The sequence below is a fragment of the Lacerta agilis genome, chromosome 1 (genome assembly GCF_009819535.1).
Source record: "Lacerta agilis isolate rLacAgi1 chromosome 1, rLacAgi1.pri, whole genome shotgun sequence".
NCBI classification, from domain to species: domain Eukaryota; kingdom Metazoa; phylum Chordata; class Lepidosauria; order Squamata; family Lacertidae; genus Lacerta; species Lacerta agilis.
Window position 1 is genome coordinate 122820714 of NC_046312.1, and position 15179 is coordinate 122835892.

The 15179-nt window shown below is 44.2% G+C and overlaps 1 protein-coding gene across 2 annotated transcripts in view; it reads left to right on the forward strand.

Moving 5' to 3' along the window:
- The window catches only part of LOC117058297 (aldehyde oxidase 4-like), a 72619-nt gene that overhangs the window by 41037 nt on the left and 16403 nt on the right, over positions 1 to 15179 (forward strand). For both annotated transcript variants that reach the window (XM_033169388.1, XM_033169380.1), the window contains exons 19-26: positions 1185 to 1304; positions 5272 to 5368; positions 7249 to 7373; positions 8057 to 8190; positions 8696 to 8783; positions 9250 to 9336; positions 11328 to 11519; positions 14679 to 14906. In XM_033169388.1, the coding sequence (XP_033025279.1) occupies positions 1185 to 1304; positions 5272 to 5368; positions 7249 to 7373; positions 8057 to 8190; positions 8696 to 8783; positions 9250 to 9336; positions 11328 to 11519; positions 14679 to 14906 (1071 nt within the window). The remainder of the gene's footprint in view (positions 1 to 1184; positions 1305 to 5271; positions 5369 to 7248; positions 7374 to 8056; positions 8191 to 8695; positions 8784 to 9249; positions 9337 to 11327; positions 11520 to 14678; positions 14907 to 15179) is intronic.

Here is a 15179-nt window from a genome sequence, read left to right on the forward strand (position 1 = left end):
AATCACAAGGCTGCCTTTTGGTGGGAACCAATAAGACTGAGGATCCAAATGCAGCAACTTGAATGAACCAATAGTAACTGTTCCTTCTGGAACAGGAAGGCAATTACCTTCCCCTAATGTGAATACAGACAACAGTAATACAGATATGATAACCCTTGAATTAATACACAACAATATGTATACCCTTTTTATATATATAAAAGAAAAACCAACACCCTAGCTACCTGAAAGCAAATTAATTTATCTGCTCTTGTATGGAAGTCTTCTGCTTAAACAGATAAACTGGAAGCACTACATGATGCATACTGTATTTTTCCGTGTATAAGACGCCCCCTACTTTTGGGGACCCCAAATTTAGAAAATGGGTATATGCACTACCCGCGTATAAGACAAGCCCCAATTTTAAACCTACTTTTTTGGTTTTTAAAAAACCAAGTGTTATACACGGAAAAATACGGTACTTCATATTTACTTAAGATAAATGCCACATATACTTTACCAGTGGCTTTCATTGGCAAACCTCTTACCTATCCACTTGTCAGCTGGTCATTGCAGAGAATTCTGAGGAGTCTTCTAGGGTGGGCCCTCAGTTCAGTTGAGGTCAGAGATGTTAAGTTGTGGGTGGACACAGCAGACGACACAGTGATTTCCAAACAGCTCTTGTTTATTCTCAGGCTGGAACAGAAGTGAGCTGAAGGGCTCAGCAACCTGCTTATATAGAACTCAGCTACAAAGCAACAGTAACAACTTTCTGTAGTTATCCAATCCCTGAACGTCATTTTACAATCCTTCATTTGCATATGCGGACCTGAGTGAAAACTGCAGCAGAAAGAACTATATACACACACCCCTAGTGGCCTAGGGTGAGAACTTCAATACATAACAAGAGATTACTCATGGCATGAGACATGCAAATTAGAATATGCCCACCCTTCCTCTGTGGCTGTACATTGAAGAGGAAGGTTGGTAGTGGTAAGCAAGCTGTCATTCAGGGCAATTCACCTGCTGTTACTAATATCCTCGCTGTGCTTCAAAAGCTTCCAGAGGACCCCAGGATAGTCTCTGGAACATGGTTTGAAACCCACAGCCTTAGCATGAAATCTATTGAATTACATTGAACAACCATGTTGTTGTTGATCTGTCTAGTAAAGCCATTCCATTTCTGTTGGTCGGGTGTCATGCAGGTAATATGTATCGGCCACATTATCTGCGGTGTGGTTGCAGAATCCTACGAGTGCGCAAAGCAAGCCAGGAGAAAAGTGAAGATAGAGTACCAAGAACTGGAACCGATTCTGACCATTGAGGTAAGAAATCAGCCTGTCATTTGTGAAGCTTCAAGGTGTACTTTACTTGAACTCTATCTTAACTGTTGGAATAGATAAGAATAGTGATTTTTTTCTGGGGGGGGGGCGCGGGACGCAGACCCCTAAACATTTTGTGAATCTCTGTACTTTTGTCCATTTACTGTATTCATTTCCCCCCAATTTGAACTAGAAAATGGTGATTTTCGTAAGTCAAAATGAGAGTACCCAAAAACATTTTTAAAGAAAAAAGAAGCACTGGATAAGAACATTAGAAAAGCCAAGGCATTGACCTAACTAGTCTAGCATCCTGTTTCCTCCTGCCAGATAAAGCCCAAAGTCAGCAATAAAAATAGCAGCCCTCCATGGCTGACTGCTTCATAGTATTCAAAGACCTGAGGCAAAGAAGTGGGATGGCAAACACACACCTGCATAGGATCTGCATGACCTTTCGGTCTTAAGGATAGATACTATTAGAACATGTAATACCCTGGTTTGACAGCCTATAGGTTAACACTGATAGCATTCATATGACCATCTAGAATCTTGAATAACTTTGAGAAATTCATTTTCCCAGTCCGAGAGGGCAGCTTAGCCTTTCGACCCATTTTCACATTCTTCGACTTCTTGTGCATTGAACTCTTTCCCTTTAAGGAAGGTTTCCTAGTGGCCAGTACTTTTCCCTGGACTAGTTTGGCTCTGCTTGTTTTCCTTTCTTTGATGTTGGGCTGGGTTTTATTTCCAATTGGCTTGTTGCTGGCTTCTTTGTGAAAGTGGCAGTCCTCTTTCCTCCTGATTAGTTCAATCAGGGAGGTGAGCAAACCCAAACATTCTGAGAGAAAGTTTTTAATTGGCCCCAGTTCTTTAGTTAACTGAGTTTGATGTTCTTCCAACAGATCTTTATACAGCCCTGTCATTATGTAGTTATAGCTGCCCAGGTCTGGATGTCGAACTCTTGTGTCGTTTAGCCACTCCTCCACCTCAGTCGGGGCAGTGGACCCCCCCTTCCCTCTAAGCATAGATTGATGAGTGGGTTCTTTTGACTTGGTTTCTGGGTTTCCCAGTTGAGGCTCCTGTTCTGATCGTGCCTTAAAGGCTGTATTTTCTGTAGTTGCCTGCTTTAACTCGGTTGCCAGGTCGACTCCTTTTCTTCCTCCTCCTCCCTCTGCTTCCATACCCCTTCCGAGCGAGGTACGGTCGACAGACCATTCGTGCGGATGCAGGCTCTCTGTGTTTTTTATTTCTTCTGCTTTTGGTTTAAAATAATATGGAATTTTTGCCTGCTTTTTCTTTGGGGCAGGGGGTTCAGCAGCTTGTGCTTGTGCTAGAGGAATCCCCAGTTCTTTATAATTCTGTCTTGTAAGTACCATTTGAGTTATCTTCTCTAGCCGTGTGCTAGGGCCTTATTCAAAAGGAGCTCAGAGGTTGTAATTAGCCTCAGATAGCCTCAAATAACACAGGATGGCCTTGGGAAATTTGAATGGCTTCCACGGGATTACAAAGGGCAGATAAAAAGCTCAGGAGAGGAGAAAGGGGAGGTTTAGAAATACCTCCTGGTAGCTCCCGGATTCTTTATCAGGCTAGACTTTGATCTTTTCTGAGTGTCTTTCTGTATTATTGTTATTATTTTGTAAAAAGCTCCTACTCACTCTGTTGAGGCTCACAGAAGACTTACTGCCGGCGCCATCTTGCCAAACCGCCCATATGACCATCTATATATATATATAAATGTTCCCATTGCATGTTTGTCCAAAAAACCCTTGCTGCGTAACCGCTGGACCAAATCGCATCAAATTAGGACACAGCATTCCACTACGATGGCAAAAGGATCTGGCATAATAAAAATTCAAAAAAACCAAACCTGTCATACATAAAATAAAGAATAAATGCAAAAAAAATGATGCGCCTATTAGATGTCAGCAGCAACAGCACTGACATCACAACTAGCAACCAATAGAAAGGCGCCACCCAACTCCCGAGGTGACAACTTACAGCCGCCGCCTCAAACGGCTGTCCGCCATTTGCGGCCTAACTTTCAGCCGCCGCCTCCAGGGGCCCGACAACGCATAACAAGCAGGCAGCTGTTCGCAGAGAGGTGGGGGCGGGGTGGGGGGGCGATAGAGCTGCTACTACACGACCAAACCTCTAGAGACAGGAGAGAAGCCGGGCTTTGAGGCCAGGCGGCGTTGTGAGGCCAGGTTGCTATGGTAACGTGGGGCAAAAATGGAGGCCACCAACCCCTGAAGAAGCCGTCTGCGTGTGCGCCTTCCCAGGCCACAGCAATCGACAGCCGCTTTCCAGAATGCGAGCTCCATTTGCAATTATACAGCAGTAAGCAACAGAGTTTCGGGGTGATCAGGAAAAGTGCGGGGGAGAGGAAGGTAGCAGGCAGAAACGGGGGGAAAGATGGAGAGGAGGCAGGCGGAAATTCAACGGGAGAAGCTGTGTGGAGGCAGGCAGAAACAGGAAAGACGGAGAGGAGGCAGGCAGAAATTCAACGGGAGAAGCTGTGTGGAGGCAGTCAGAAACGGGGAAAGACGGAGAGGAGGCAGGCAGAAATTCAACAGGAGAAGCTGTGTGGAGGCAGGCAGAAATGGGGGAAAGATGGAGAGGAGGCATGCGGAAATTCAACGGGAGAAGCTGTGGGCATGGACAGTTTACATTTATATATAGATCTTCCTTTTCCATTTCACAAAAAAAGCCACCGCCGCGACGCGTGGCCGGGCCAGCTAGTATCTTAATAAGCTGTGTCGCATTTTGGCTACAACTCTCCCCATCAACCACCCCAAACTCACGCCTTTGTGCAAGCGAACAAACAAGCCAGGAAGGATTTCACCAACTACAGTTCTCCATTTTGTCTGAACCAAGAAGCATCGGAACAAGTCAGCACATTAAGCCAAACTGATGCTCATTTGTATCGCAGCTTGTTCAGATGAGCTTTAATCATCCAAATATGGCTGCCGTGTGCATGTATTTTATAGTTCTGAATTTCAGTTCAAAAGGGCTCGTCGGCTTATTAGGTTGTTCTGCCATCTCTTGAATCAGACATGTGTCTTTGAGAAAGAGGCAATATCCATAAGTATACAGAAGTCTCCTTTCAGCAATGTCAGGATGAGAGAGTACATACTAATGTACTTCGCATTTGTAGAGTACCTCAGACCGTTTAGTGCACTTTACATGCAGCAGGCAAGGGGAACCTGTAGCCCTACAGATGTTGTTGGACTACAACTCCCATCATCTGTAACCATTGGCCATATTGGAGTTGGAACCCTGAAGGGCCACAGTCCCCCACCCGTGGCATATAGTATCTCAGCAACCTTTAAAACAACCTATAAGATGTTAGTATCATTATCCCCATATGATAGAGTGTGGGGGAAGGTGGTTGAGCGATATTGGTTCTCTTGAAGACGCCTAGTAAATTAAGCTCAAAGCTCAACACTCTGGCTACTGTGCTACACCTCCAGCTCTTTCTGGATGAAATATATTCTCCATTCTCACAGGTACTACTCATGTAATACCGGTAATACTCACTGGGGAGCCCAAAAGTAGATACAACGAACTTTCAAAGAACAATACGAGAATGGGGGTTGAGTGTTACATGGACGGATGGACCAAATGCCATCACCATAACACGAAAGAGGGTGGATTTTGGGATGCCCAAGACAGACCAAGGGTCTTTTTAAAATGTATTTGTTTATTTCTGGAGATAGTTCTTTCCCGTACAGCACTTTGGACACAGATATTTGAACAACAGGGATTTGATGAACAGGAAAAGAGCCTATTGTTTAGTTTCTGATCAGGCACGAACCAACTCCTTAGCTAGAGTAAAATCGGTGCAAACTATACTGGGAAAGAATATCAGTGCATCTGAAAAACTGTAAGATGGTAGTAGTGATGATGATGATGATGACGACGACGACATAGTGCTTTGTGTTCTGGGACTGAATCTGTGTTTTCTCCTATTTTTCAGGAGGCAGTTAAGCATAAGTCATTCTTGACAGAAGAAAAGAAAATAGAAAGAGGAAACGTTGCAGAATCATTTAAGAATGTTGACAACGTCATTGAAGGTAGGGTGCTATCGGCAATGGATGGGATTCTCGTGACATAGCAGCAAGCAGGTTCACTCTGTCCGTTTACATTTCATTTAAATTTATCACAGATTGGTATGATTACTGGGTGACGACTATACCATGAGCACTCCTTGTGCAGAAAACATAGCTGTGTGAATCAGAGATGGGGAAGACTTTCGATTCAGTTCTTCTTCTTCTTCTTCTTCTTCTTCTTCTGTTAATTACCTTCTAAGGCACCATCTCAAGGCAATTTACACATAAAATAATTTAAAACGGTAAAAACACAAAAACAACAAATACATTTAAAACAAGAGTAAAACCCTAACAAGTGGACACTCATGGATAAAGATCCATTTATCCATGTCATGGACTGGTTGGATGCAGAGGAGTGGTGAGAGGAACCAGCTGGGAAGCCACCAAGGCAGGCATCCCCAAATTTGGCCCTCCAGATGTTTTGGGACTACAACTCCCATCATCCCTGACCACTGGTCCTGTTAGCTAGGGATGATGGGAGTTGTAGCCCCAAAACATCTGGAGGACCGAGTTTGGGGGTGCCTGCACCAAGGGAAGAAAGCTCAGAGCCCAGGGAGTGATGGTGGGACAACAATGAGTGGTCAGAGGGGAAGACTGGGAAGAGGAGGTGTTGGAAGCTGAAGAGGTAACAGGGTTTAGTGAGTAGGGAGAGTCTGTGGCAGAGAATCTGTGGTTTGCTCCTCCCCCACCCCCAGCCTTGCTCTGCTGTCCAGGTAAAACACAATACACTTAGATATCTTCACAATAGGGGTGCATGGATCAGTCTGCTTTTGGTCTGTGTTAATTCTGCATGTTTTCATTTTTTAAAAAAACCTGTTTTGTTCTTTTTTGCTGTAATCTGTGGTTTAAAAAAACCAACAAAGCAACATAAGAATTTGTATTTTTGTATGCATTTTCTCATAAAATACACATTTCTAACATATTTTTGCTATAATTCACATTTCTATATAGCCTAAAACACACCCACAAATTGCATCATAAAATCGGGATGTCAAAATCCACAGGATAGCTGACCTTTGTAGGGAGCCAATTCCTCAAGCACCCCAGCGTTAGAAACAGCTCCCTTATTATTCTCAGACATGAAAAACCACCATTCAAATGTAAGCCTTATTGAACTCAACGGGGCTTACTACCAGGAATGAGGATTGCAGCCTATTCCTCCCCCCCCCCAATTTTGTAAAATACTTTTATTGTTATTTTCACACAGAAAGAGAAATACTGTAGTCTAATTTTTGAAGAGCTGCATAGCACACCGCCTCAGCTCCAAGAAGAAAGAGAAGCAAAAGCACTGCCGATGCCTCGAAGAGAAAACAGAAACTCAAAGCTTTTCCTAAAGCTAGACAGACAGACATACAGTCATACCTTGGTTGTCGAATGCTTTGGTACTCGGACGTTTTGGCTCCTGAACACTGCAAACCCGGAAGTGTGTGTTCTGGTTTGCGAACCTTTTTTGGAAGCCAAATGTCCAACGGGGCTTCTGATTGAGTGCAGGAAGCTCCTCCAGGCCATCAGAAGCCGCGCCTTGGTTTTCGAACCATTCCGGGAGTCAAATGAACTCCCAGAACGGATTAAGTTCGACAACCAAGGTACGACTGTATAAACTCATCAGCTCCCCTCTTGCCCACGCCAGTCTAGTCCTCTGAGTAGTTTTTCATATTTTATTTTGTTTGGGGGCTCTTCTTGGTTGCCCTTCGGTGCCTCTCTACCAATCTGTTTGCTATTCCTGCTCTTCTTAACCATCCCCTTTTATCAAGCCTACAGGCTAAGACATGCGATGAAGTGTTGCGTAGTTTGGTGAGGTACAAACCTAATCAAATTAGCCGTGCAATTGTTTTTTTTAACAGGCAAAATCCACGTCGGAGGGCAAGAGCATTTTTACCTGGAAACAGACAGTGTGTTTGTCGTTCCAAGAAAAGAGGATAAGGAAATGGATGTATACACGTCTACCCAATTTGGTTCGAGAGTCCAGGTGAGGCAACTCAAGTCTTTGACTGCTAGCGTGGGAAAACTCCACAGCTGTTTCAGCAGTACACACGAGATGGACCCCACTGGCACAAAAGAGTCTTAAACTGGATGTAATCAGTTGCTGATGTTTGTAATTAAAAAAACAACAGCAGCATTTATATTGTTACAAAAGTTGGGTGCCACCCCCACTCTCTGCAAGATTCTGGGGATTCCAGGCACTCACCCGGGGTCTGTGTTCCTTTGGTAGCTGTCATCTTTTAATTTCTACACACAAAAATACATATACACACATGCTGAATTTCTGTCTCTCAGCATGTGTATCCATTCTCCATAGACATGTTGCTGTTGTTTGGCGGTAGTGGTTCTTTTTCTCCTAATTTGTTGTAGCAGAATCTCTCTCCTGCACAAAGCCATCTCACCGTTTCCCTACCAGCCAGACTTTTGGGGGTGGGGTGGGGGCGGGACATGTTTTATCCAGAATATACTGGAAATTGTGCAGTATTTTCAATTAAAAGATTGGGCTCACAAAAGGTAATGCAGGGCAATTAGTATGTGCAGGAAATGCAAGGAGATGAAATTAAATATGTACATCTGGAGTAAACATGCTATTAATGATCTAGGGAAATACTAGGCATTTTTTTAAAACCTGAAAATGCTTTTATTTTGGTTTCATTTTTTCTTTTGCAGCAAACAGTGGCTTCCACATTAAATGTTCAAGCCAATAGGATCATGACCCACACAAAGCGAGTTGGCGGAGCTTTTGGGGGAAAGAGTACAAAACCTTCATTTTTTGCAGCAGCTGCAGCGGTTGCTGCACACAAGTAAGTGTTGCGGTTGTCTGTGATTTCACTGAAAGCAACTAAAACAACAACTGCCTTGTTCATATACAAAACCTCTTGCAATTGAATTTTATAGACATTCTGTATTTTCCAAAAAGGAAAGGCAATCCCCACACAGCTTATCATGCATGTTTTATAACTCCCAGTTAGCATCTACTTGTTGTTTGCCTCCAGGGGTCAGCATTTTGCAGGAGAGATTCAAGGCCATACTAGAAATTAGGCTTGTACAATAAAAGCAGATTAAAGCACCTTGTTGCCCTGGTGGAACATATGCACTGAAAAGTGCAGAATGAATGGGTGCTCAACAGAAAGATGAATAAACACTGAGCAAGCAAATCGGCATGAGTGCTTATTGTCATATAACCTCACTGCGAGCAGATCAAAATGCTAAATATGAGCAGACAAACAGGATGTCTGTGGAGCTATTGGTTATGCTAACAGCTTACAGTACCTTGAAGGTAGCCTAAGTCTTTGTTGTTTGGCTTAGAACTGGCCGCCCGGTCCGTTTTATCATGGAGCGAGATGATGACATGCTAATACCTGGAGGTCGACATCCTCTTAGGGGGCAATATAAAGTAAGTAATACTGATTTTTACAAGCTCTGTTTCAGTGACATGCAAAACTTCCCCATGCTTTGAACTAGATTTTGCACTTCCACTGGGCTAAGTCCTTGAGGTTATCTCTCCCTACTCTTCCCCAAGAGGATTATTTTGACCCCAAAGTATTTGTTTATTTATTAAAACACTTTTGACTTTCCCTTCGTTACAAAATGAGTAACAGTAATATCGACCCCAGACAAGGCACTAATACCTTGTGGACGTCGAGGGTGCATGGTATGGTCAAAAGGGAAATATGATGTGTGTTGGGCTGTACAGGATAGATAGCAGGCATCAAGGATCTTCTCAGATTTATCCTTTCCAAGGGAAACCTAATAAGTTAAAAGAAACACCAGTGATTTCCAAGATAAATTCACACAGTTTAGAGGTTGGGCTATGAGTCTGATGTATTCTTAACTACTGCAATACGCTATTGCATTTTTAGGTGGGATTCATGAATGATGGCAAAATCAAAGCTGTTGATCTTTTGTTCTACGTAAATGGCGGGTGTACTCCTGATGAATCAGAATTGGTAAGTTTTTCAGTGGCAGCACGTTGAATTCGCAAGTGGAAAATGGAATGAGAAAGGGGTGCTTTGCGCATGGCGGGATTTCAGAGTTTGGATCTCATTTCTGACATGAAGTTACTAGGCAGCCTTAAGCAAGTCTTTCTCTTGCAGTCACAGCCCTCATCATCAATATGGGATAACAACCAGATTTGAAACATTTTGGTCCATGGTCTCTCTCGTCTTCAGAGGCGCTGATACAGCCAGAGGCGTAGGAAACCTGGGCATGCACAGTCTATCCCTCCGGCGCTGCTGCTCGAGCTGGCGACCTGCCGAGCGAGCGCCAGCTCCTGGGGCTTCCCCGTCCATGCTGCTTCAAAGCGGCACGGGCGGGGCAGCCCCCCGAGCCACCGATCGTGTGGGGCAGCCCCATAGCAGCGCCGACGGGCGGACCCCGGATGGGCCGCGGGGCGGAGCGGCTTTGTTCCACGGCTTGCTCGGGGCCCGCCGGCGGGGCGGGGCTGGCCCAAGTGTCACCCCCCTCCCCTGGAACCTGGGGTGGACCGCCCCCGCCCCCTCGCGACACCCTTGCCAAGGGTGCAAGGGAGCCTAGATATGCCCCCGTACACAGCCTCAGTTACCAGCATAAGATGGAATGTGAGAGGTGGGAGGAGCCATTCAACTGAGACTCTTTTAGAGATTCTTTGGAAGTTTCGGAATGCACTAAGGATGCAGGGAAGGATAAATATATGATGACTGAGAATCCCCTTAGAATATGAAATCCAGCTGATTACCCAGATCTTTCTCCAGCCTTAGGAGGAACATGTAGGTTTGTTGATGAGTGGGAAACAGGAACACAGAGAAGCCAGGCAGATTTTACATTAACAATTTAGGTGGTGTACTAGGTTCCAAAAAACAGCAAAGTTTGAAGCTAGCTTGGGTAGCTTTACCTAGTAGCTGGAGAGAATGTCTCCTCACAGAATGAAGTGCCATCTGAAGGTGCTTTGATTGTGACTCTCTGACAGCATGGCATATAAATTTCCTAAGTACGAAGTCAAGTAACCCTGATTACAAGATTTATAGCCTGGTCTCGTGCATATTTACTGAGAAGTAAATTCCAATTTTGTTGCTGGTGCCCACTTGTGGAATGCCCTCCTCAGAGAGTCTTGCCTGCTGCCCATTTTGTTGTCTTTTCAGTGTCAGGTACAGAGTATTTGTTTAGGCATTTTGAGCCAATAACTTTATAACAAAACCCAGAGAAGTGCAAAATCCAAAGGAGGATTATGTTGTACTCTGTGGCCAGGAATTGCAAATTACGTCAGTTTGCCTAAAATGTGGACCAAACAAAATTCTCCTCCATCCCTTCCTGGGGCCCCCCAGCTGTTGCTGGATTACAATTCCCCATCTTCCCTGGCCATTGATTTGTCCTTTCTTTGTCCATCCAGGGACAACAACGTATGGGCAGCCACATGTTCCCCACCCTGTCAATAAAACCAGTTAGACCATCAGATAGTTCAGATGTTCATCTCCAGGGGCTTGTCCACACTGACCCAAATACAGTAGATGTGAGGGTGGGTCTTTAGTCTTGGGGCTTGTTTTCACACTGGAATGAAATGTGAATTTGCACCTGCCTGTTTTGCCTACATTAATAAAGGGGTACCAGATGATGTCCTCCCCATCCCAGCGTTCTCCCAACCTTCCCTTCTTTAAATGTGGGTTTATTCAATCCTTGGAAGGTTGGGAAATGGCCAGGATTCGGGGGGACACCCACATTTAAAGTAGGGAAACAATACTGGGATGTGGAGGGTGTTTATGTGGACACCCCTACATTAATGGTATGTGTACATTTTGCTCCAGTGTACACAAGCCCTTGGTTTGCTCTGTGGATAAAGAAATATGGAACCTGGATGTACATGCATCCAGGTGTACACACAATTCAGTTGTTGTTTGCCACATTCAACTTCATAAGACGCTGTACTCGTGATTAACAGGTTTGTTATCTATCCCCATGCATTAAGGTAATAGACTATGTTGTGCTGAAGAGTTGCAACGCATATGATATCCCCAACTTCCGAAGCCGTGGATGGGCCTGTAAGACTAACTTGCCGTCAAACACTGCCTTTCGAGGATTTGGATTCCCACAGACAGCCCTTGCTGCGGAAACATGGGTGGCAGCTGTGGCAGATCAACTTGGCATGCCACATGACCAGGTAAACGAACGAACCATCAGATGAAGTGCTGGGCGAGGAGCGATGTACTGTGACTTGGGTACAAATACCACGTTATCATGGCAAATCCATGTTCCCAACCCTGCATTTGCAAATAAATAAATAAATAAACAAACAAACAAATAAATAAATAAATAAACAAATAAATGCATGTGAGTCTCCACTTGCAGGAGAGGATTGGCAGAAAGGAGGGGTGCTTAACCCTTCCTGTGCCAACAGATTCTTCCCTCTAAATGCCCCTTAAGGCCACCACCACCCCAGCTTATTTTCAGTTGGTTTATGAAATGCCAAAAAATTAACAAGTGTCTAAATTTTAGGCCCCCTTTGAGGCTGAGTATCAAGCCTGATGGATCTTCTGCCTCCCCCCCCACCGACTCCAATTGTCCCTGGCCATAACCCCCAAGCTCCTGACAAATATCAGCCGAGACTGAAAATAAGCTTCAGGTCACACCTGATTCAGTATTTGGATGGTTTCTGTTCTTCTTGAGGATAAATTTATTCTAATCAGGGACTTTCCCAGACTGTTCCTATTTTGTGGGTGAGATTCAGTCACATACTGGCAAATTCAGGTTATGGGATTAAAGTGGATTTGTGTCTTGTGAACGGAAAAAAGAAAAACTTCTCAACATGGGCTTAGCCAGGATTTTTGTTAGGGGAGGAGGCAGAACCTCAGTTAGTTAAGTATTTTTATTGATTTTTATTGATTTAGGGGAGACAGCTTCCCTCACTCCGCCCCCCTGGCTACGCCCATGCTTCCCCCCAAAATCAACTTTTCTTAGGTGGGAAACTGCCATGGAAACAATTGCCTGATGCAATGTCATATAAATTCCCTGCAAGCAAATCAGAATGAATACTCAATAATCAGCCAACATCATATAACATTGCTGAAAACTTTGTGCAAACAAATCATGGTGAATGCTCAATAAGCAGGTCATCTGGAAGTGACCTGGGGTGTTTATTAGAAGAAACTAAAATGGTCTATGTTTAAAGATTATACAAACACTCCCTCATGTGGTGAAACTATGGTTTGCAGGCGTTCAAGTCCTATATAAGCCATATCAGAATTAAACCATCCCTTCCCCCTGAAATATTCCAGATCTTTCTGATTCTGTCCTTTAATGAAATCAACTACTGAATCTGATGTGCACCTTTTTTGGTCAAATTACATTGTGAAAATTAAGGTGTGCATTCGATTCGATGGCACATTTACATTAGCCAGCAAATACTTTTTTTTTGTTTCAAGGTTCTGAAAACAGGTGCTCATTAGATTCAATGGTGCATTAAAGGTAAAGGGACCCCTGACCACTAGGCCCAGTCGTGGACGACTCTGGGGTTGCGGCGCTCATCTCGCTTTACTGGCCGAGGGAGCCGGCGTACAGCTTCCGGGTCATGTGGCCAGCATGACTAAGCCGCTTCTGGCAAACCAGAGCAGCACACAGAAACACCATTTACCTTCCCGCCAGAGTGGTACCTATTTATTTACTTGCACTGCATGCTTTCGAACTGCTAGGTTGGCAGGAGCTGGGACCGAACAACGGAAGCTCACCCCATCGCGGGGATTCGAACCACCGACTTTCTGATCGGCAAGCCCTAGGCTCTGTGGTTTAGACCACAGCGCCACCCGCGTCCCATTAGACTTGAGTAAATGCGGTAACTTTCTCAGGACTGTGGTAGTTTGGCCACAATTCACTTTGGGGAACAAAGGGATGGCAAAGACCATTACTGAAGCAGCAAATATTGTTCTACTCCTTCTGCAACACAATATTCTTCATGGTTACTTAAAGTACAGGCTTGTGAGGTAATGCTGGTAAATTTCACCCCAAATTATCCTACTTCTGCTAACTTTGAGAGCAATCCTTACTTGATTTTGGAGTACTTACAGGTGAAACTCGAAAAATTAGAATATCGTGGAAAGGTTCATTTCTTTCAGTAATTCAACTTAAAAGGCGAAACTAATATATGAGATAGACTCGTGACATGCAAAGCGAGATATGTCAAGCCTTTATTTGTTATAATTGTGATGATTATTGCGCACAGCTGATGAGAACCCCAAATTAACAATTTCAACTTTGGGGTTTTCATCAGCTGTACACCATAATCATCACAATTATAACAAACAAAGGCTTGACATATCTCGCTTTGCATGTCATGAGTCTATCTCATATATTAAACTCCAGTAGCTTATGAAAACAATTGCTTACATAAATGAACTTTTCCACGATATTCTAATTTTCCGAGTTTCACCTGTACTTGCCTTTTGGGGGCACATGTTACGTGCTGAAAGGTTCTGAAATTGCCAGTGACATCTTGCCATTTAAAACATAGACATTTTACTTTGAGATTGGGGGCTGGTTATGCAGACTGAGGGTACACTGGCCTCTCTTACAGGCTACTGTCTGAATATTGTGAATGCAGCCAGAAGCTTTGAGCTTCAGTGGTGCCTAGTTCTCCTTGGGACTGGTAGGGCAGAAACAGTAGATGGAGGCAGAGCCAACTAATTCTAGTCTTGTCCCCATCTTTCTCCCTGCTGGGTTCTACAAGGGAGCTCACTAAGCACTGGTTGCAGCACTGGTTGTTTTGTTAGAAAGACCCATTAAAATTGGGTGTGCTAATTCCTCGCTAGAAGTCCAGAGTTGAAAGCTATGCTTTTGTTTCCGAAAGACCTGATGCTGTTGTTTGCCTGCTATAACATTCTCAGGGCCTGTCCTACCATTAGGCCAAGTGATTCAGATGCTTCAAGTAGCAGTTGCTTGGGGGGGGGGGGTACAGCAAAGTGTTGGAGAAAGAACATGGTGTACTTCCTGGCATGCCCCAGGCCTCCAAGGGTAGCTTGCTATTCTCTGGTGTGTTGGAAGATGCTGTCTCTTCAGATAAAAGCAGTGGAACAAGTTTGGATGAGTTGTTTCAGCCCACGAGTAGGATGGATTGCCATCATTTTCATTTTGGGACAGGGCTTTTGTGTGTAAGTAACTGCAGCATGCAGTGATGGGGCGTTTCTGTTGCCTAGTAGTTATGGAATCAACACTTTTTGAATACAAAACCTCTTTAGCAGGAAAACAACAGCTTATGTAATTAACGTGTAATGTTCTGGCTTACAAGAACTTGGAAGAGATAACAGTGTCGTGCATGTCTCCTCTAAAGGTCCGTTGGATGAACATGTACAAAGGAGTATCTGAGACTCCCTACAAAGAAGAGGTTGATGCTACAAATCTTGTCGCATGTTGGAAAGAATGCCTGGAGAAGTCTGATTACTACAACAGGAGAAAAGAAGCAGAAGAATTTAACAAGCAAAACTACTGGAAGAAGAAAGGGATTGAGATCATTCCTATGCTGTTTTCAGTCGGATTTAATACCACATATTACCACCAGGCAAGCTTTTTGATACTCTAGATATCTGCCCTTCTACAAAGTAAAGCAGAGTAACAACAGTCAAAGTTGTTAGAAACATACAGGGCAGACAGCAATTTGTGTGGGTACAATGGCACAGAGGGAAAGGGTTAAGCCTTCTCTCCACTGGTGCCACAGTCCCAATTCAAATGTCCATCTCTTCCTAGATCTGCGCTTACCATTAAATAAACTGTGGGACACCCATTCACCCCACGCCCCCAGTGTATTGTTCAGGCCACCCCGATCTCTGCCGTA